Here is a 22,593-nt window from a genome sequence, read left to right as displayed (position 1 = left end):
GAAGAAACGGGGCGTTGAAAGGCTGAATTCTTCTAGAGGGGCGAGGGGCCTTCCCTCCTCTAGGAGATTCAAGCCACAAAGCCTCAGGGTGGCTTCAAATGAGACCTGTCTCCTCAAAGTGAGGAGTTTCCCAGCCCATGCACCAAATGTTGTAGCCACGCGTTCCGGGAAAGAAACTCACTCAGAAGGACAATGCAGATAGTGGAGTGCAGTTTATTACACCGGCGGGTCCATAGCAGACTCTCCTCTTAGCCAAGGACCCCGACCAGCATTTGCGAAAGTCTTTTATACCCCATGTGTTCGTGTCTGAACCCACCACTCCAAATTCCTTGAGACTCACATAAACCAAGGAAAATACAATCCCAATAACCCCATGATTCACGTGCTATGTGCTCATGTGCTCAAACAGTCAAACAGTTAGCCAATAATCAATAAACCTGAGGTTACACTCTGATAGATACAGAAAAATTTATGGCCTGTCTGGAGGAAGGGGTGATTAGTGCATGTTTTCTCTTAGGCGATGAGTAACCTAGATATGATCTTCAAGGTTCCCCTGTCTGGAGGGGGTCTTATCCTTCTGTTGTTGTTTCCTTAGGCACTAAACACAGAGTTCAGAGCCCATTGGAAAGGGTGGCCAAGCATGATCAGCATGAACAGGCCTAAGATGGAGTCCAGGCCCTGTGAATTCCTTCTTCATTAGTAGTTTGCATCCTATCTTGTTTTCATGTTTACAGTGAACAGAATTTTTTTATTTTGTCAGTCATATTAAAGAACCAACTTTTGGGAGGCTTTGTTGATTTTTCTCTGTTGATTTTTAAGTATTTTTTTCTTCTTCCTGTGGATTTAGTTTTCTCCTCTTGTGATTTCATAAGGTAGAAGCACAGCTAATTGATTTTAGGTCTTTTCTGATATCTGCATTCAGTGCTATAAATTGCTAGAATGCTAGATTTCTAATTTAAAAAATAGATATGCAACAAGTGACTAAGGTTTACTGTATAGCACAGGGAAGTATAGTCAATAGCTTGTAATAACTTATAATGGAAAATAATTGCAAAATAATGTATGTATATATCTATAACGGAATCATCTTGCTGCATGCTTGAAACATTGTAAGTCAACTGTACTTACAATGTTTTTGGGAATTCACTGCTGGTCCAGTGGTTAAATTATATATATATTAAGAAAAAAGAAGAAAAAAATAGATAAATTGCCTTATCAACACTGCTGTCACTGTATTCACATATTTTGAAGTGTTGAAATACTTAAAAATTTATCTAAAAGTTTCTTCTTTGGGGAATTCCTCTTTGACTCATGTTTTATTTGAAAGTATATTGTTTAATTCTCAGTATTTTGGGATTTTTTCCAGCTATCTTTGTGTTACTGATTTCTAGTGTTAATTCCTCTGTGCTCTGAGAAAAGACATTCCATGATTTCTGTTGTTTCAAAGTTGTTAAAGGTACGTTTTCTGGGTTAGGATGTGGTCTGTCTTGTGAATGTTATATATGGCAGCATGAGAAGACTATGTGTTGTTTTTGGATGGAGTAAACTAGTAGTCTATGGGTGTCCATATATCCAGTTATATCAAACACAACTGAGCAACTGAACTGAAATCCACTATCACGTAACACTCTGCGGCTTCCTGGGTGATTTGAATACCTTATAATTTTTAAAACTCCTAATTGCTTTCTCTCTTCCTTTTTATTATTTTTCTCAATTGTCCCTCTGCTTCCACAGAGGATTGGTTCCAGGAGACCCTGCCTATACTGAAATCATTGGATGCTAAAGTCCCATAGTCAGCTCTCCGATTCTGAAGTTTTTGCATTTATGATTCTTCCAAGTATAGATCCTATAGTCATCTGTATTTATTGAAAAATATCCATGTTAAAAAAAACCCATGTATGAGTGGATCCAAGCAGTTCTAACCCAGTTAGATCCAGAATTAACTGTACTGTATGATTATTCTAGGAGAAGGCAATGGCGCCCCACTCCAGTATTCTTGCCTGGAAAATCCCATGGATGGAGGAGCCTGGTGGGCTGCAGTCCATGGGATCGCTAAGAGTCGGACACGACTGAGCGACTTCACTTTCACTTTTCCCTTTCATGCATTGGAGAAGGAAATGGCAACCCACTCCAGTGTTCTTGCCTGGAGAATCCCAGGGACAGGGGAGCCTGGTGGGCTGCCGTCTATGGGGTCGCACAGAGTCGGACATGACTGAAGCGACTTAGCAGCAGTAGCAGCATGATTATTCTAACATGTTGAATATTTAAAATAATATCAACAACACCAAACTTAGATACAGACTAACAATTGATGCTTGCCAAAGAGGGGGAAGGTCCATTTATAAAATAAGTGAAGGGTGTGAGAAATTATAGATTTCTACTTATAAGATGAATGAATTTTTTAATGTAATGCACAGCATGATGACTCATTAACAAAACTGTATCTTATATTTAATTAATTAATTATTTATTTAGATGAGTTGCTTGTGGGATCTAGTTCCCTGACAAAGGATCGAATCCTCATCCTCTGTAGTGTAAGTGTAGAGTCCTAACCACTGGACTGCCAGGAAAGTCCAAAAACCATACTGTATATTCAGAAGTTTCTAAGAGAGTGGTTCTTAAAAGTTGTCATCATGGGAAAAAAGTTGTAACTCTGGTAACTAAAGTTAATTTGTTAGTTAGTGCAGTGTATATGCAGTGCTTAGTCACTCAGTTGTGTCCAACTCTTTGTGACCCGAAGGACAGTAGCCTGCCAGGCTCCTCTGTCCATGGAATTCTCCAGGCAAGAATACTGGAGTAGGTAGCCATTCCCTTCTCCAGTAAATCTTCCTGACATAGGGGTTGAACCCAGGTCTCTTGCATTGCAGGCAGATTCTTTACCATCTGAGCCAGCAGGGAAGCCAAGATCAAATCATGTTATACAGTTTGAAGATACACAGTGTTCCATTGCAGTTATATGTCAGTGAAATGTTTTAATTCTCGGAGGCTCTTACTTTCTCCATGAAACCCATATTTTTAACAAAGTATTTATTTTTATTTATTTTGGCTGCACAGGGTCTTTGTTGGAATATGTGGGATCTAGTTCCCTGACCAGGCAGGGATTGACCCCAGGCCCCCTGCATTGGGAACATGGAGTCTTAGCCATTGGACCACCAGGGAAGTCTGAAACCCAGATTTTTAGTTGATGTCATTTTTCATCTGTCTAAAGGATTTCCTCTACTATATTCCCACCATTTTTCTGTGTCTAAGAAAGTATTTCACCATCACTCTTAAAGATTAATGTTACGGATATTAAACTCTAGATTGGGGGTGTCCACCCTCCCCAAACCCCATCATAATCACCACACCCACTATTAAATATTTTATATTATTAAATATTTATATTATTAAATATTAAATATTTAAATATTTTAACTCCATACCATTCTTATTTGCCTGATTTCTGAGGAGAATTCAAATGTCATTGTTTTTGTTGCTTCTCTAAAAGCCATTTATTCCTGTGGCTTCCTTGAGGATTCTTTTTTATTTCCTGCATTTGAATGTGATATACTTACCTGTAGTTTTTTTTATTTCAATCTGTCTGGTGGTTTGTGAGCTTTGTGGATCTATGGGTTGGTATCTAACATTAATTGGATTAAAATTTCTTCATCATTATTGCCTCAATAATTTCTTCTATTCTTTTTTCCTTTTCTCTTTGACATGTTTCCATATGTGTATGTTAAACCTTTTGCAGTTTTCCCACAGGTCTTGAATGTTCTGGTGTTCTTCAGTTTATTTTCTATCATTTTTTTGTTTGCTTTTTAGTTTTGGAAGTTTCTACTAAGAGAAAATCAAGCTTAAACATCCTTTTCTCAGTTGTGTTCAGCCTATGAATAATATGTGCATCACAGTCATTCTTCATTTCAGTTACAGTGTACTTGACTGTAGCTTTGTTTTTTGGTTCCTCTGTTAGAATTCTCATTTCTCAACTTACATTGTCCTTCTGGTATGGTATGCTGTTTTCTTTATTCTTTAGCAGAGGTTAATTAGCTTATTCATAATTATTTCATATTCCCAATGTGATCATCTTAACCTCCATGTGATATCTGATTCTGGTTGTGAATCTTTATCTCTTCAAACTCTGTTTCGTGGGACACTGCAGGTATTCAGTAGGCTCAATAGTTGCAAAAGTGTTAGATAAATTAGACTCTGTTAGTACAATTATTCGGAGAAGGCAATGGCAACCCACTCCAGTACTCTTGCCTGGAAAATCCCATGGATGGAGGAGCCTGGTGGGCTGCAGTCCATGCGGTCGCTAGGAGTCGGATACGACTGAGCGACTTCACTTTCACTTTTCACTTTCATGCACTGGAGAAGGAAATGGCAACCCACTCCAGTGTTCTTGCCTGGAGAATCCCAGGGACGGGGGAGCCTGGTGGGCTGCGGTCTCTGGGGTCGCACAGAGTCGGACACAACTGAAGCAACTTAGCAGCAGCAGCAGCAGTACAATTATTAATACGTTTTGGTGGAGATAGATTCCTAAAATTCCTAAATTCTATCCACTGTCCATCCCTTTCCCTGGATCCACTGAATTTTTTTAGTGTAATATTTAAATGCCATATATTGTGTTACTGAGTTCCTCTGGGCCAGTGTTACCATTCACCCATCTTGACTGAGTTAGAAGTTGTATAGTTTGTGTCCTGTGTAGTCTTTCAGCTTGCAATGGAGAGTCCTTGGGGCTTCACGGTATGGACATCATTCTGGTCTCAACATAAAGTGCTCAGAGGTACCCTGGGGAAATAAACGGCAGCTGGGTGAGGGCTTGATATCAGGTCTGTGTTCATACCAGAAAGAATGCCTTTCTTCCTTTGGACAAGTGTCATGGTGCCATCGTCAGTGGCTACAAATCATTTCTCTCATCTTTGTCTATTCTTGACCTTTTGTCAATTTGTCATTTCTACTACTTCCCAGTTTTCCCAGTTTCACTGCAGCCTACGATTCTTGCAGGTGCTTCCTCAATTTGACTCCAAGCCTATTTCCGAACATACTCCTGGGCAGTGGTTCTTTCACGTGTCCGACATGGATTTGTGATGTCATCCTTCCCTCCAAAAAAGTCAACAAGGACTTCTTTACCACTTCTTTGTTTTCATGTTCTTGGCATGGAGTTCAGGATAAGGAGACACCTTTTGAACAGAGCGAATTGCAGAAGGAGTCTCACAGATGAGGACATCCAGCACAGGTTTGTCTCCTGAGAAGGTCCAGCTCTGTAAGATGTGCATTCTAGTCTTGAGAGACATTTTGCATTTGGCTGAAGAACAAGGAACAAACAGCAGGCAGAAAACTGCTGTATGTGTATGTGGGTCATGTGGGAAATAGTTCTGTTTCGCTGCCAACATTCAGCAGCACCAGAAGCAGCCTGTTGGGGAGAAATCCTGCCGATATGATATGGGCAGACCCACATTAAAAAAATATATTTATTTATTTATTTGGCTGTGCTGGGTCTTAGTTGGGACACTTAGTATCTTTTAGTTGAAGCACATTTTACCAAAGCTGGGAGCTCAGTAACCATAGGAAAATCCACACTGCAGAAAAGCCATATCAGTTCAAGGAATATGATAAATCTTTTACCAGTAAGTACTCTTTCATTGAACATCAGGGAACTCATACTGGAGAAAGGCCTTATGAGTGTAAAGTATGTGGGAAATCATACACTTTTCTGCCTGGTTTTCATTATCATCAGGGCATTTACAGGGGAGAAAGGCTATATAAGCCTGGAGAATTTAGGACATCCTTTACCAAATCCACCACCTCAGTTCCCATAGGAAAGTCCATCTTGGAGAAATTTACAAGTGCAGTGAATGTGGGAAATGTCTTATTGGTAGTTCAAATCTTCATTGTCATCAGAGAGTTCACACTGGAGAAAGGCCTTATGAATGCAGTGAATGCAGGAAATCTTTTATTAGTAAATCCAGTCTCTTTGTTCATCAGAGATTTCACATTGGAGAAAGAACCTTATGAATATCCCAAATATGGCTGGCTGTTACTTTGAAGGAGTTTAAGGCTGTTCAGTTCAGTTCAGTCACTCAGTCGTGTCCTGCTCTTTGTGACCCCATGAATTGCAGCACGCCAGGCCTCCCTGTCCATCACCAACTCCTGGAGTCCACCCAAACCCATGTCCATTGAGTCGGTGATGCCATCCAACCATCTCATCCTCTGTCATCCCCTTCTCCTCCTGCCCTCAATCTTTCCCAGCATCAAGGTCTTTTCCAATGGGTCAGCTCTTCGCATCAGGTGGCCAAAATATTGGAATTTCAGCTTCAACATGTCCTTCCAATGAACACCCAGGACTGATGTCCTTTAGGATGGACTGGTTGTTAGAAGATGCAAAGAATCTCTGCATCAAATGGACACTTTCTAGAGAGGAAGCACAGAGACATAGTATCATCTGTTTGTGATCTCGGCGATCTTGGCACAATGGATATGGACCTGGGATTCAGTGTTGCCTGGTTCAGGATTTGAGGAGTCTGGTCATTTCAGTCCTCTGCTGCCTCTCCCCACCGCTAAGTTTGGGGACTAAAAGAACACCTCCATCTTAACGCTTCAGCATTCCCACTCCCTACCGCATAAGCCCTGCCTGTACCATAGCCAAACCAATGCTGTGAGGGACTTACACAAGTGCTCACTACTGCCAGACCTTCATGAGAGTGGTCCCTCTACACTGCATGTATACACTGACTTCTACCCCTCAGCACAAGGACTCTGTCTCCTGTGTCCTGACCATGAATTACACACATCTTCCTGCCTTACCACCAGGGACTCCAGCTTCATTTCCACCCATGCATGTCACCCTCCTGCTTGGGAAGTTCCTCACAGGGACAGCAGCACTAAGCCAGGCATTCCAGACTGGGTCATTGGTATCACCCCAGACTTCTTCACCACCATATGCAATGTTTGGTTTCTAAGGTCCTTTCCATCTTCATATACAGACTTCAGCATATTTCTAGTTGTTGCTGATTAGTCTCTCAGTCATGTCCAACTCTTTGTGACTCATGGACTGCAGCACACCAGGCTTCCCTGTCCTCCACCATCTCCTTGAGCTTGCTCAAACTCATGTCCATTAAGTCGGTGATGCCATCCAATCATCTTGTCCTCTGTCATCCCCTTCTCCTCCTGCCTTCAATCTTTCCCAGCATCAGAGTCTTTTCTAATGATTTGGCTCTTCACATAAGGTGGCCAGAGTATTAGAACTTAAGGTTCAGCATCAGTCCTTCCAATGAATATTCAGGACTGATTCTTTTAAGATTGACTGGTTTGATTAGCATGTCCCTATTACTCCATTATTTAGTTGACCCACTGATGGTTCTAGTTAATGTGAGGGACAATGAAGGAATAAGAGCATCCACTGTGGTTCCCACATGGACTGGTTCCCAGGTTCTTCCTCCTGTCCTTGTTACTGATCTTCTCACTGCTCCTCCCATCCCCACACCCTTCCATAAATGTAAGAATGCAAGTCACCAAATGATTGTTAAGCAACAAGTACTTGCCTACCCATTTTGGGACCCACACTAGACCAAGCTATCTTTTTTCTTTATTTTTAATATTTACTTTTAATTGGAGGATAATCGCTTTACAATGTTTTGCTCGTTCTGCCATATAACAATGTGAATCATCCACAAGTATAAATATGTCCCCTCCCTCTTGAATCCGCATCCCATCCACACACCCAGTTCCACCCCTCTAAATTGTCACAAAGCACTGGGCTGAGCCCCCAGTTCTATATAGAACTTTCCCAATAGCTATCTGCTTTATGTATGGTAGAGGGTGTTTCAGTCCTATTCACTCCATTTTTCATACCCTCTCCTTCCTCCAGTGTTTCCATAAATTTCTGTCTGTGTCTCTATTCCTGTATATGCATTAATATATGACATTAATGTATATGTATATGCATTAATGTATATACATGTATACATTATATGCATTAATATATGACATTTTTTTCCTGACTTCACTCTGTTTAATGGGCTCTAGGTTCATCCACCTCACTAGAACTGACTTGAATTGATTCCTTATTACGGCTGAGTAATATTCCATTGTATACGTGTACCACAACTTCTTTATCCATTCATCTGTCAGTGGACATATAGTTTGCATCCATGTCCTAGCTATTGTAAATAGTATGCAATGAACACAGGGGTCCATGTTTCTGTTTGAATTATGGTTTTCTCAGGCTCTATGGTGGGAATATACATGGATATCACCATTATGCAGAACAGAATGGAGATTTCTTAAAAAGCTAACAACTACCATATGACCCAGAAATCCAGCCTATCTCAAACTCTAAGACTGAATGCATGCTGACACCTCCAATGAAGACTGTAAGATAGCAGTATGAAATCATTATGATTTTAATTGCATTTCTCAGGATTTTGGATGTTGAGTGTTGTTGGTTTTTAATGTCTCTTTTCCTGTGTGTCTTGTTTGGGTATCTTTCTGTTCCTATCTTTTTGCCTACTTTTATTTTGTGGGATTTCCCCATTTTCCCTTTTTGTGACAAATAGGCGAGCAGGGAAACAACAAAGATATCCGTGATATTTCACTTATTCTTCAATAATGTGAGTGTTTCCTGCATGGAATTTGAATTTGGAATACTGAGAGAACATGTTCTCATGTTTTCCTCAATTTCTTTACTACGCATAATGCAATAATCAAATACATTATACACATTTAAGATAAATGTATACTATTAACATAAGCTACCTCAATCTTAAGTGCAGACATTCAGTTACAAAGTAAATCCTTTTTTATATTATAGCGTTTGCCAATTTCCATGAGTGTAAATACTTCCATAGCCAATGTCGGACTGCAAACATAATGTCACTGAACATGGAGTTGGGAAGCATTGCCAGTAGTGCACCACTGTATACTTTCCCCCTTACAGGTTCAGTAGCCAAAAATAACTTTTAAGAATGCTACCATAGTTGAATGATCATATGGTGACAGGTTTTGCATATTTTAAAACTCATTTTATGGTTGTGCAGTAGACTTAAATTTTACGTATTTAATAAGTAAATGTCAATATTCTGATACTTTGTGTATACCCCTCAAACCAGTTTCTACCTGCCATTTTAATTCATCCTCAACATTAAAATTACTGATGTAAGAGCACATTCCACTTTTTACAATATGTAATTTTATTTATTTGTGATGGTGCTGGGTCTTCATTGTTGCACAGGCTTCTTCTAGTTGTGGAGAGTGAGGGGTACTCTCTGGTTGTGGTGCACGGGCATCTCATTGCAGTGTGCTAGAGCAGGGCTCTAGGGCACTAGGGCTTCGAGAGTTTTTGCATATGTGCTTAGTAGTTTTGGGTCCCAGGCTCTAGACCATAGGCTCAATAGCTGTGACCTGTGGTATTTCCTGGACCAAGGATTGAACCCTTGTCTCCTGCATTGGCAGGTGCAGTCTTTACCACTGAGCCACGAGGGAAGCCCACTACTTTTGTGATGACTGTTTTCAAATGTTTATATAAATGGCATGACTATTGCATCCTACCCCTTTGTGAGGTCATTTATCATCTCATGTATTTTGTGTGTGTGTTTTGGTAACATCATGGCATCTGGATTGTGAGCAGTTCAAGAAACAGAATGTCCCAGTCCTAGGTTCTATGTGGTGGACTGGTTGGAGGCACAGTGGGACAGACAGAAAAGTTGCAGGAGCCTGAACCCTGTTTAGTAGGAGTTTGCTTGCTCACTCCTGGCCCTTGAGCCTGGCAGAGTGAGGCCTGCTTTATCAGCTGCTGGTTTCCAGTGAGCAGGTTCACATACACCCCAGCCAAGGAGAAGACATGCTCTGGCTCCACTGACTCCATGCCCCAACGTGTTGCTGGATCTGGTGCAGTCAAGACCAGGGTAAGGACTCGATTTTTGGGTGCAAAGGCAAGTCCCAGGGCAGAGCCCAGGTTGGGCTGCGGTGGCGATTGTTGGCAGTTACTCCATGGGTGCATGAGGAGCAGCCCACGTTTCTGACAGCTGCTTAGCCACAGTTTACCCACCCCAGCATACCTACAGAGAAACCACCCTGGCCCTGCCTCCTCCCTGTGGAACTGTGCCAGGCAGGGCTGGAGTGGCAGAAACTGGAGACACTGATCAGCTGTGAGAGACAAAGGGGTCTAGTCTTAAAGTCAGGATAACATATTAATAATCGTTCAGCCTGAATAGCAAATACAGAGCCCAGAGACAAGGACGAAGACATCACAAGGTCCAGGAGAGACACATCACCGTGGTCAGACACAGCAGGCAGGATGCGGCGGTAGGCTTTTTTTTTTTTTTTACTGGGGAGGATAGGGAGGTTACTTGCTTTAGAGGGAATTGAGGTGAGGCTGGCTCGTCAGTTGACAGGGAAACCAGGAAAAAAGCAGACCACTTACAGTCTCTGAGAAACTCAATGTGAAGTAGTTACTATCTAATGACAAAAACAAGGACTATCCGGGGCTAGAGCAAGAAGGTAGGTATTGATATATGAGGCTTTATTATTAAGTGAAAGTTCAGGCAGGTGAGTAGGGTATAGGTGAATCAGACTGGTGGGGCAGGGGATGTACAAAGAGGAAGAATACAGCCATTTTGGGTGTCCTGATTATCCATCATTGTTTCTCACTTAGTTGCACACCATCACTGACTATGCAGGCACGACAGCCTTTTCTGGGGGACGAAAATAAGTGTTTTCTCTCTTGTTCAGCTGTAGCAGGCCTGCCCAGTATCAACTTTCAACATTCCCAGTCAGAATCCTGTAGTCTTTTTTTCTTTTCCCTGACCATAATTTACAGATGACTTGAGCACTTCAGGTTGCATGCATTTCAAGAGCAATAAGATAATGTTTTCTTACTTCCAGTTACCAATGGCTGTCAGCTACATTATCCCTACACTTCAGAGATCAGTATCATTAAAGACTTAAATTCTCTGAAGCACCCTCCCCCTATTTCGTCATCGACTCCCCATCTCTTTAATGAGGACGGAGGCCCCCGACACGTGATTTCCCAGCGCTCCTCGCGGTGCTGCTTGGCTTTCCTCCTTGCACTTCCAGTGTGGCGCCATGCCTTGAGGCCTTGGCACTACATTACCCAGAAGAACTTGCGCTAAGGTGAGGTAGCTGCTAAGTCGCTTCAGTCGTGTCCGACGCTGCGCGACTCCATAGACGGCAGCTCAGCAGGCTCCCCCGTCCCTGGGATTCTCCAGGCAAGAACACTGGAGTGGGTTGAGCCCTTGAAAATTCAGAAGATGCGCGTTTCCTGGATCCGGCAGTGTGACTTCCGGCGCGTTTATTTCGACGTTGTGTTTGTTGTTGAGACCGGGGGGCTGGTGAAAAGCTCACGAGTGAGGAGTTTGCTGGGCAGTGAGGGGCCTTAGGCGGAAGCGGAGTCTTCGTGCACACTGCACAGGGTCTGTGCTTAGTGTCACCTGCGGCGAGTTATCGTGCGGAAACCGACCTGGTCGCTCTACTTTGGAAGCTCCGCTCGGCCCACAGGCTCGGATGGCGGCGGCTTCGCTGCCGGTGCCACCTCAGGTAAACGCTCTGCCCTGCCCCCTTTCCCGTCAAAGTATGAATGCCCCGTGCGAGAGCGCCTGCTCAGGCCGCTGTATCTCAGGGCCCTCTCCCACGACAGGCGGCCTTCGGGGTGGTGTCCTTATTTCCGAGGACCTGTGTAATGTGTGAGTGAGGCTTTGAGGTGCAACTGAAGAAGGAATGTTGGGGAACCTGAGGTCCGTCCAGCTTCTGTGAGGAACAACGTTTGCGGGCAGGCTTCACCTGGAGTGGCAGATGAGAGGTTGTCATTTCCTGCTTGGACCTTCTGGAAGCGGTGAAGAGTTTTGAGCACAGGACGGACGTCATCTGAATTGGGGTTTTTAAAATTAGGCTTCGAAACTGTTTAGTGAAAGAAAAGTCTGTTGGTTTGTGATGATTAATTTGAGGCAGAGGGAATTTCTGGCTTTTCCTTGCTCACAACTCATAAAGAGGTAGTCTAAGGATGGAGTCACGAAGGAGACCTTAGCCAGCCACCGTGCCATACCAGGGCTCTGGTCCCAGGCAGAAGTCCTGGGAAAGTTTGAGCCCCTGGAACATCACCCAGGTCACCTTCCTCCGTGGTCTGCCCGTTCCCACAGATTCCCAGGTCTGCAGAAGCACTTTTGGTAAATGGAGGTTGTCCCTGTCCCTCAATTATGCTCAAGCCCATACACGCATTCTTTGTATTTGACAAGGGTCTTAAGGCTCCTCACCTGCCATTCACCTAGACCCTTGGTTTGGGAACCCTGGAGAACCCCATGTTCAGGGTCCTGAATGCAGGCCGGGGTCTGTTGAGGTGGTTCCTATTTTCCATCATCAATGGAAGGAAGTGTGGAACTGGTCACTTTTAATGTGAGGCTGAACTGGTTTAGGTAAGTGCAGGGTTTTGTTTTTTTTTTTTTTTCTCCTGGTGGGAATAAACAGTAGGGAAGAGCCGGATTTTGGCTTCAAAGGACTACCTGTGTTTTCCGGAGCCAATGGGAAGGTCAGATCAAAGGAGGGAGGTTTTTTTTTTAACTCCAGGTTTCAGGAGGCCCCATCTGACTGGGCAGTGGGGGAGATGTGCGAAGAAGTTGGATGGTGGTTTTCTGGGAGTGAGTTCGTTCACTGTTTTATTTCTCCCTATTGTACCAGGGCAGTGTGACCTTTGAGGATGTGGCCGTGTACTTCTCCTGGAATGAATGGTGTCTTCTGGATGAGGTTCAAATACGCCTGTACCTTGATGTCATGCTGGAGAACTTCGCACTTGTGTGCATGCTGGGTAAGGCCTACACACCCACCTCGCTCCTCTGAGCTAGGCTCTGCCTTTTTCCTTTTCCCCTGGGGTAGGTATGTCCTTCTCACATACGGACCATGGGCGCTACTTTCTCAAAATGCTGAGTTATGTCTGGGGTTAGTATAGCTAGGAAGAGTGCAACCTCAGCGCCAGAACACCTGTATCCCCAAATTTGCAGCTGAGGATTCAGGGTCAGTAGTCTTTTCGGTTTTTTTGTTTTTATAATTTTATTAAAATATTCTGTTCAGTTCTCAACTTTATGTTAATTTTGCTGCACAGCATAGCTACTAAGTTTTTTTAATACACACACATACACACAGATATATATATATATATATATATATATATATTCCTTATTCATTTCCCTTACGATTTATCACAGGTACTGAATATAGTTTCCTGTAGTATGACATCAAGACCTTGTTTATCCATGCTATGTTTACTAGTTTGCGTCTGCCAATCCTATACCCCCAATCCTTCCCTCACTTACCTCCCTCCCACTTGGCAGACACAAGTTTGTTCTCTATTCCTGAGTCTGTTTCTGTTTTCTGTATGTTTATATGTAGATATGTAGTGTCATATTTCAGATTCCATAAAGAAGTGAAATCAAATGGTATTTGTCTTTCTCTTTCTGACTTACATCATTTGCAAATATTTTATCCCAGTTTTTAGGTTGTCTTTTTTGGTTGCTTTTATTTTGTTTTTAGAATTTTTTTTTTTTTTTTTTTTAATTTTTTGATTGCATTGGGTCTTTGTTGCTGGGAGGATTTTCTCTAGTTGTGGTGAGCAAGGTTTACAGGTTGGTTCAGTACTTGTGGCCTGAGAGTTTAGTTGCCCTGTGGCATGTGGAATCTTCCCGGACCAGGGATCTTACCTGTATCCCCTGCAGGTAGGTTGTTACCCACTGGACTGCCAGAGAATTCTTGATATGGATTCTGTTTATTGATTTTTGAATGTTACATTATCCTTGTGTACCTTGCAATAATCCCAGTTGATCATGGTATGTAATTTTTTTTTTTTTACAGTTTTTGATTCAATTTACTGATATTTCATAGCATGTAGATCTTTTAGTTGAGGCATGTGAACTCTTAGATGCAGCATGTGATATCTAGTTCCCCGACCAGGGATGGAATCTGGGCCCCTTGCTTTGAGAGTTAGGAGTCTTAGCCAATGGACCACCAAGGATGTCCCTTCTCTTTCATTTTTTTCCCCTTTTCTTTCATTTTTGATATTATTAATTTGTGTACTGCCTCATTTTCACAGACTGACTAGAATCCTTTTTATATTATTGGCCATTTTAAATAACAAGGTTTTTTGGAGCTTTGTTGATTTTTCTATATAGTAGTTTCATAAGGTAAAAGCACAGATAATTGATTTTAGGTCTCCTTTTGCAATATGTTCATTCAATGCTATAAATTGCCTTATAAACACTGCTTTCACTTATTTTGAAAAGTGTTGTGTTTATTTGAAAATACTTAAAAAAGTTTTCTTCAGTTCAGTTCAGTCGCTCAGTCATGTCCGACTCTTTGCGACCCCATGAATCACAGCACGCCAGGCCTCTCTGTCCATCACCAACTCCAGGAGTTTACCCAGACTCATGTCCATTGAGTCGGTGATACCATCTCATCCTCTGTCGTCCCCTTCTCCTCCTGCCTTCGGTCTTTCCCAGCATCAGGGTCTATTCAAATGAGTCAACTCTTCACATCAGGTGGCCAAAGTATTGGAGTTTCACCTTCAATATGAGTCCTTCCAATGAACACACAGGACTGATCTCCTTTAGGATGGACTGGTTGGATCTCCTTGCAGTCCAAGGGACTCTCAAGAGTCTTCTCCAACACCACAGTTCAAAAGCATTAATTCTTCAGTGCTCAGCTTTCTTTATAGTCCAACTCTCTCATCCATACATGACTACTGGAAAAACCATAGCCTTGACTAGACGGACCTTTGTTGGCAAAGTAATGTCTCTGCTTTTTAATATGCTGTCTAGGTTGATCATAACTTCCCTTCCAAGAAGTAAGCGTCTTTTAATTTCATGGCTACAGTCACCATCTGCAGTGATTTTGGAAAAATAAAGTCAGCCACTGTTGCCACTGTTTCCCCATCTGTTTGCCATGAAGTGATGGGACCAGATGCCATGATCTTAGTTATCTGAATGTTGAGCTTTAAGCCAACTTTTTCACTCTCCTCTTTCACTCTCATCAAGAGGCTCTTTAGTTCTTCTTCGCTTTCTGCCATATGGGTGGTGTCATCTGCATATCTGAGATTATAGATATTTCTCCTGGAAATCTTGATTCCAGCTTGTGCTTCTTCCAGCCCAGCATTTCTCATGATGTACTCTGCATATAAGTTAAATAAGCAGGGTGACAATATACAGCCTTGACGTACTCCTTTTCCTGTTTGGAACCAGTCTGTTGTTCCATGTCCAGTTCTAACTAAAAGTTTTCTTAAGATTTCTTTTTGGGGACTTCTTCTTTGACCCATGTTTTATTTGAAATGTATAGTTTAATTCTCAAAATTTGGGATTTTTTTTTTCAGCTATCTTTGTGTTACATATTTTTTCTTTTTGAAAGTCGCTCAGTCATGTCCAACTCTTTGCAGCCCCATGGACTACACAGTCCATGGAATTCTCCAGGCCAGAATACTGGAGTGGGTAGCCTTTCCCTTTTCCAGTGGATCTTCCCAACTGTGTTACTGATTTTTGTTATAATTCCGCTGCGCTCTGAGAAAAGACATTGTATGATTTCAGTTGTTTCAAATTTGTTAAGGTGTGTTTTCTGACCTAGGATGTGGTCTATCTTGTGAATGTTGTATGTCAGCATGAATAGACTACTGTGCTGATTTTGGATGGAGTATACTGGTAGTCTTTAGGTGTCCTTACATCCAGTTGATTGATGATGGCACTTTTCAGTTGAACAGCATCTTTACAGATTTTCTGTTTGCTGAATCTGGTCATTTCTGGTAGAGCAGTTTTGAATGAAGTCTCCAACTATTATAGTCTTCAGCTATTATATCTGTTTCTACTTGTAGGTCTGTTTTGCCTCACGTTTAAATATTCTGTTGTTAGGCACATAAATGTTAAGGATTATTTTGAAATTTGAAAAATTGACCCCTTTATCATTGTGTAATTCTCTTTATCCCTGATGACTTTGTTTATGTTAAGTCAGCTTTGATATTAATATAGTAACTTTTTTTTTTTTTTAATCTTTTCCTCTTTTTTTTTTTGGCTGTGAGACATGTAGGATCTTAGTTCCATGGCCAGGGATTGAATTTACACTCCCTGCATTGGCAGTGCACTGTCTTAACCACTTGGCTGTGAGAGCCACATCCAGTCCTTGTGTCCTGGGCATAGTGAGACCAGCTGCTTCATCAGTTTAATCCCAGTTCATGTCCTGAACACGATTCCATGGACTGCCTCTTTCATGTATCAGATGTACAGTTGTAATGATGTTATTCCCTCCAATAAAGTCAAACTGTTTGTTTTCAGGTTCTTGTCATGGAGTCCAGCATGCAGAGACATGTTCTGAACAGAATGTATTTGCAGAGGGAGCATCACAGATTAGTACTCTCAGGGCAGAATTGTCTCCTGAGAATACCCAGCCCTGTAAGATATGTGTCCCAGTCTTGAGAGACATTTTACATTTAGCTGAAGAGCAAGGAACAAATAGGGAGCAGAAAGAATACACGTGTGGGACATGTGGGAAACAATTCTATTTTACTGCCAATGTTCAGCAGCACACTGGAGTGAAATTCTGCCAGTGTCATATGGGAAGATCTGCATATTTGAAAAGCTGTACGATCCATGCAGCAAGGAATGTGTCTACCAACATGGAGATTGGGAATGACTTCCTGGCCAACATGGGAATTCAGAAACAAGCCACTAATACCAGGATGCCACGAAACAACAGTAAGGAGTATGATGCTGTTTTTCACAGTGGAAAAAGTCATCAGAGCTGGGGAGAAGACAAGATAGTCTCCAACCCCACAGACATACTTGTTCAGGATGAAGAAGCCCTCACTGGTGAAGGATTTTGTGAGTTCAGCAAATTTAGGGAAGCCTGCATCCAAAGAAATAGCCTTATTCAGCACGAGGAAGTTCGTGCCAGAGAAAGGTCTTATGAATGCAGCCATTCTGGAAAATTTTTTGCCCACAAATCTGGCTTCCTTGCAGGTCAGAGATTTAACTCTGGAGGAACACTATATGCCTGTCCTGAATGTGGAAAGTCATTTAGCCAAAGGAGGTACCTCAGAATCCATAGAAAAATCCACACTGGAGAAAAGCCTTATAAATGTAAGGAATGTGGTAAATCTTTCATCCAAAAGGGGCGGTTAATTGACCATCAGAGAGTTCACACTGGCGAACGGCCTTATGAGTGCAGTGAATGTGGAAAGTCTTTTGTTGCTCTCCGTGGCCTCCAGTATCATCAGAGAGTTCACAGTGGTGAGAGGCCCTATGGGTGCAGTGAATGTGGGAAATCTTTTATCGCTAAATCTGACCTCCATTATCATCAGCGAGTTCATTCTGGAGAAAGGCCTTATGAATGCAGTGAATGTGGGAAATGTTACATTGATAAGAGAGGTCTTCAGTATCATCAGAGAGTTCACAGTGGAGAAAGGCCCTATGAGTGCAGTGAATGTGGGAAATGTTTTATTTTTTCAAGTGGTCTCCGGTACCATCAGAGAGTTCACAGCGGAGAAAGGCCCTATCAGTGCAGTGAATGTGGGAAATCTTTTATTGTTAAGAGAGGCCTCCAGAATCATCAGAGTGTTCACAGTGGAGAAAGACCTTATGAGTGCATTGAATGTGGAAAATGTTTTATTGACAGGTCACGTCTTCATCGGCATCAGAGGGTTCACAGTGGAGAAAAGCCTTATGAGTGCAGAGAATGTGGGAAATGTTTTACTGATAGGTCAGGCCTTCATCGTCATCAGAGAGTTCACACTTCTGAAAGGGCTTAAATGTTGGTAATCCTTTAGCCAGAGACAGTTTCCACATATCCCTAGGAAAATCCACACTGGAGAAAAGTGTTTCGAGTGCAATGAATATAATAAATCTTTTTTCCAAAACTGGAACATAATTGTACATTACAGAGTTCATGGTGGAGAAAGGCCTTACGCCTGCACCAAATGTTGGAAATTCTTTAGCTGAAGGAAGTACCTCAGTACCCATAGCAAAATCCATAGTGGAGAAAAGCCTTATCAGTACAAGAAATATGATAAATCTTTTACCTGTAAGTACTGTTTCATTGGACATCAGAGAATTCATACTTTGCTGCTGCTGCTGCTGCTAAGTCGCTTCAGTCGTGTCCGACTCTGTGCGACCCCACAGACGGCAGCTCACCAGGCTCCTCTGTCCCTGGGATTCTCCAGGCAAGAATACTGGAGTGGGTTGCCGTTTCCTTCTCCAATGCATGAAAGTGAAAAGTGAAAGTGAAGTCGCTCAGGCGTGCCCGACTCTTAGCGACCCCACGGACTGCAGCCTACCAGGCTTCTCCATCCATGGGATTTTCCAGGCAAGAGTAATGGAGTGGGGTGCCATTGCCTTCTCCATTCATACTTTAGAAAGGCCTTATTAGTGTAATGTATGTGGTGAGTCTTATATATTCTGTCTGGCTTCCATTATCATCAGGGCAGTCACAGAAGAGAAACACTGTATATGTGCAGTGAATATAGGACATCCTTTAACCAAGCCCACCAACTGAGTTCCTTTAGGAAAATCCACACTAGAGAAAACCCTTCGGAGTGCAAGGAATGTGGTCAGTCATTTTCCTGAAAGTGCCACTTGATTAGCCATCAAGTAGCTCACACTAGAGAAAGGGCTTTATGGGTATCACAATACGGCTGGCAGTGAAATTGAGGGATTTGAGGTAGTAAGAAGGTGGGACATACCTATGCCGCAAACGGACACTTTCTAGAGGAAACTGAAGCACAGAGATGCTGTATCATGTTTGTGATCTCTTTGCAATGGATACGGATCTGGGATTTAATTCCAGGTTACCTGTTTCAAGATTTAGGGAGTCTGGTCATTTTACCCCCTCCTGCTCCCTCCAGGTTTGGATACTGAGATAACACCTTGTCCGTCCTAACATTTCTGCACCCCTCATCCCCTGCCTGATGAGCCCTGCTTATACCCTCGCCTCACGCTGATTATCTTTTTTCTGAAAACCAACATTGATGACTTTCCTGTAGATTGTTCCATTTAGCTACTCAACCAAACCAGTGCTGTGATTCAGTTTTTATTATTGCTATTTGAGAAAGAAGGGGCATCCATCTCAGAGAGGTAGAGGGCTTTTCATAAGGGCTCTCTCGTGAGAGTGGTTCCTCTTCACTGCACATATACGCTGGCGGCTTTGCTGCTGCTCAGAGCAGGGACTCTCCTGTGTTCCGACCACACCTGATGCCTGCATCACCACCAGGGGTTCCAGCTTCATTTCCACCTATGCACAGTTCTTGCAAACACTCTCCCCTTGGGAAGTTCTTCACAGGACAGCAGCACTAAGCCAGAGACTCCAGCCCCGCTCGCTGGGTCACTGCATTTTACACTGGCGTCACCACTTCAGGCTGTGCCTGTTGTCCCATTATGCAGTTGACCCACTCATGTTCTAGGCAGTGTGAGGAACACTGAAGAACTAAGTATCCTCTGTGGTCCTCACATAGCCTGGTCTCCAACGTTCTTCCTCTTAACCTCTGCGTGTCCTGCCACTCCTCCTCCTACCCCCACTCACTTTGAAAAATGGAAGTTGCCCAGTAATGATTGTTAATCAGTAAGAACTTGCCCCCCCTCCCCCATCATTAGGAAGCAGAGTTGACGAACATTTCTAAAAAATATTTTTGTTTAGAAACTTTCTTTACAGTATGTTGGTTTCTTTCATACAGTGACATGAATCAGCCATAAGTATACATATGTATCCTTCCTCTTGACCACTCTCCCACTCCATCCCACCTCTCTAGGTTGTCAGAGAGCACTGAGTTGAGCTCCCTGTGTTGCACAGCAACTTCTCACTAGCTATTTTACACGTGGTAGTTGTATATTTCAATGATACTCTGAATTCCTCTCACCCTCTCCTTCACCTGCTGTGTCCATAAATCTCTTCTCTGTGTCTCTATTTCTGTTCTCTCCCTGCAAATAAGTTAATCAGTACCGTGTTTCTAGATTCCATATGTGTGCATAAGTAAACTATAATTTGTTGTCCTTTTTTGACTTTGTATAATGGGCTTTTAAGTTCATCCACCTCACTAGAACTGACACATTGATTACTTTTTATGGCTGCCTAATACTCTATACCGCAACTTCTTTATCCATTCATCTGACAGTGGGTATCTTGGTTCCTTCCATGTCCTAGCTATTTTAATTTTGCTGCAGTGAACATTGGAACACATATGTTTTTGAATTACGGTTTTCTCAGGGTATGTGGTGAGAGTGGAAATTGATATAAACATTATGGAGAACAGTATGTAGATTTCTTAAAAACTAGGAATAAAGCTACCATATGACCCAAAATTTGAACCTATGTTAAAATCTAAGACTGGATACATGCTGATACCTCCAATGATGACCATTAACAGCAGTGTGAAATCATGATTTTAATTGCATTTGTCAGGATTCTTGAGGTTGAGTGTTGTTTCTTAATATCTCTTTACCTATGTGTCTTGTTTGGTTCTTATCTCTTGTCTTCTTTTATTTCCCCATTTTCTCTTTTTTTGATAAATAGGAGAGCAGGTAAACAAGAAAGACATCTGTGAGAGTTCACCCATTAGCCAGTAATGTCAATGACGTCTGCACAGAATTTGGAATACTGAAAGAATATGTTCTCAGGTTTTCCTCAATTTCTTTAGTATGCATGATGTAATGACCAGATATATTATACACATTTAAGATAAGTCTGAATTTTTAACATATGCTACTTCTGTCTTAAGTGCAGACATTAAGTTACAAAGTAAGTTAAGGCCTATTTTATAATGTTTGCTGATTTCTGTGGGTGTAAATACTCCCATAAACAGTGTCAGATTGCCTGCATAATGTCACTTAACCTGGAGTTGGGGACCTTTGCCAGTAGCCCACCATTGTGTAACTCCCCCTTTACAAGTTCAGTATTTCTACATATAATTTTAAGAATTTTACATTACTTGAATGCTTATAAAATGATAGGTTTTGGATATTTGTTTTAAACATTTCATGGATGTATAGTTGACTTAAAATAAATTTTACTTATTTAAAATGTGCGTTTTGATACTTATGTACACCCCTTGAAGCAGTGTCCTCCTACCATTTTTAATTCATCCTCAGCATTAAAATTACTGATGCAAGAGCATATTCTACTTTTTAAAATATATAATTGTATTTACCTACTTATTTTTGACTGTGCTAGATATTTATTCCTGTGCAGTCTTTTCTCTAGTTGCGGAGAGTGGTGGTTTCTCTTGTTGCACACTATGGGCTCCAGGTCATGGGCTTTGGTCATTGTTCCCAGGCTCTAGAGCGCAGGCTCACTAGTAGTGGTGCATGGGCTTAGTTGCTCTGGGGGTATGTGGGGTCTTTCTAGACCAGGGATCAATCGAATCTGCGTCTCTTGCATTGGCAGGTGGGTTCTTTACCACTGAGCCTTGAGTGCAGCCCACCACTTTTGTGAGACTATTTTCAAATGTTTATATAAATGGAATGACTATTGGGTCCTTCCCCAATGTTATATCATCTATCTTACCATGTGCATTTTTTTGTGTTTTTGTAGCATCATGTACTTCTGTGTTTTTCAAATTTATAATCCCAGGTATGTCATTGAATACATAACTTCTTAGAATGCATTTGTAGACTAAGAGAGCCCTTATGTAACGCCAGTAACATTATTGCACATGAAAATATTCTAAATATTGCTGCATGTTAGCCCAACAGGGGACACAGTGTGACAGAGTTTGAATGCTGACCACCCTTCATTGCGGCCTGGATCTACAAACTCATGTACCACAGCACAAAGGGAAATGAGAAATAAGACCTTATTGGGAAAATACAGTGGGAATTGCAGACCCAGGGCCAGAGAAACACACAAACACTCCAGAGAGATGTTGGGACAGGCATGTGAGATGGATGCCCAAAGTTCTGGGCTTGTTACAATATGGATGAAAGATTGAGTTCAATGTTAAAGTAAAGACAGTTGAGAATTTATAGCCAAGAAGAAATGTTAGGGGACAGTGGATGGAAAAACACTGGCATGAAACAGCATAAGGGGCTGTTCTTTGCAAGCCAACTTGAGACTCTTGCCATAGAAATCAAATAGTAAGCATAGGAAATAGGTGTTTGATTAGATATCAATATGGGAGTTATACTTGCTAAGTTGTCTTTATCTCTTGTTAGGCTTCATCAAGCCTGTTAAATATCAACTTTCTGCATTCCCATTCAGGGTATTGTAGACTTTTTTCTTAAATGACTTCAACACTTCAAGCTGCATGCATTTCAAGAGCAATAGGATAATGTATGTTTACTTCCAGTTACCAACGGATGTAAAATAGGGTGGGCTTCAAGAAGTCTGAGATTAAGTCTATAATACTTCAGTGATCAGTAGCATTAAAGACTTAAAATGCTCTGAAGCACCCTATTTCCGTTCCCTCATGGGGCCCCCATCCTCTTTAGAATTGTGGAACCACTCTCCTCCACCTCAGGTGATTTCTCTGCGATCCTCTTGGTGCCAGGGGAGTGGGGGGGTGGGGGCTTTTTTTCTTGGGGCTTCCAGAGTGGGGCGCAATTGCTCAAGGCGTTGGCACTACATTACCCAGAAGATTTTGCGCTGAGG

At 42.1% G+C, this 22,593-nt stretch overlaps 1 protein-coding gene across 1 annotated transcript; it reads left to right on the top strand.

Annotated features, from left to right (window-relative positions):
- Positions 1-11,292: 11,292 nt before the first annotated feature.
- Positions 11,293-21,027, top strand: LOC790009 (zinc finger protein 211-like). Its single transcript, XM_003587353.6, has 3 exons — positions 11,293-11,535; positions 12,670-12,796; positions 16,296-21,027. Exons 1-3 carry the CDS (start codon positions 11,503-11,505, stop codon positions 17,765-17,767), a joined length of 1,632 nt encoding a protein of 543 aa, XP_003587401.2. The 5' UTR covers positions 11,293-11,502; the 3' UTR covers positions 17,768-21,027.
- Positions 21,028-22,593: the final 1,566 nt, after the last annotated feature.

The sequence above is a fragment of the Bos taurus genome, chromosome 18, assembly GCF_002263795.3.
Source record: "Bos taurus isolate L1 Dominette 01449 registration number 42190680 breed Hereford chromosome 18, ARS-UCD2.0, whole genome shotgun sequence".
NCBI lineage: Eukaryota > Metazoa > Chordata > Mammalia > Artiodactyla > Bovidae > Bos > Bos taurus.
Note: the sequence above shows the minus strand (reverse complement) of the source record. Positions and strands in the feature narration are given on the sequence as shown.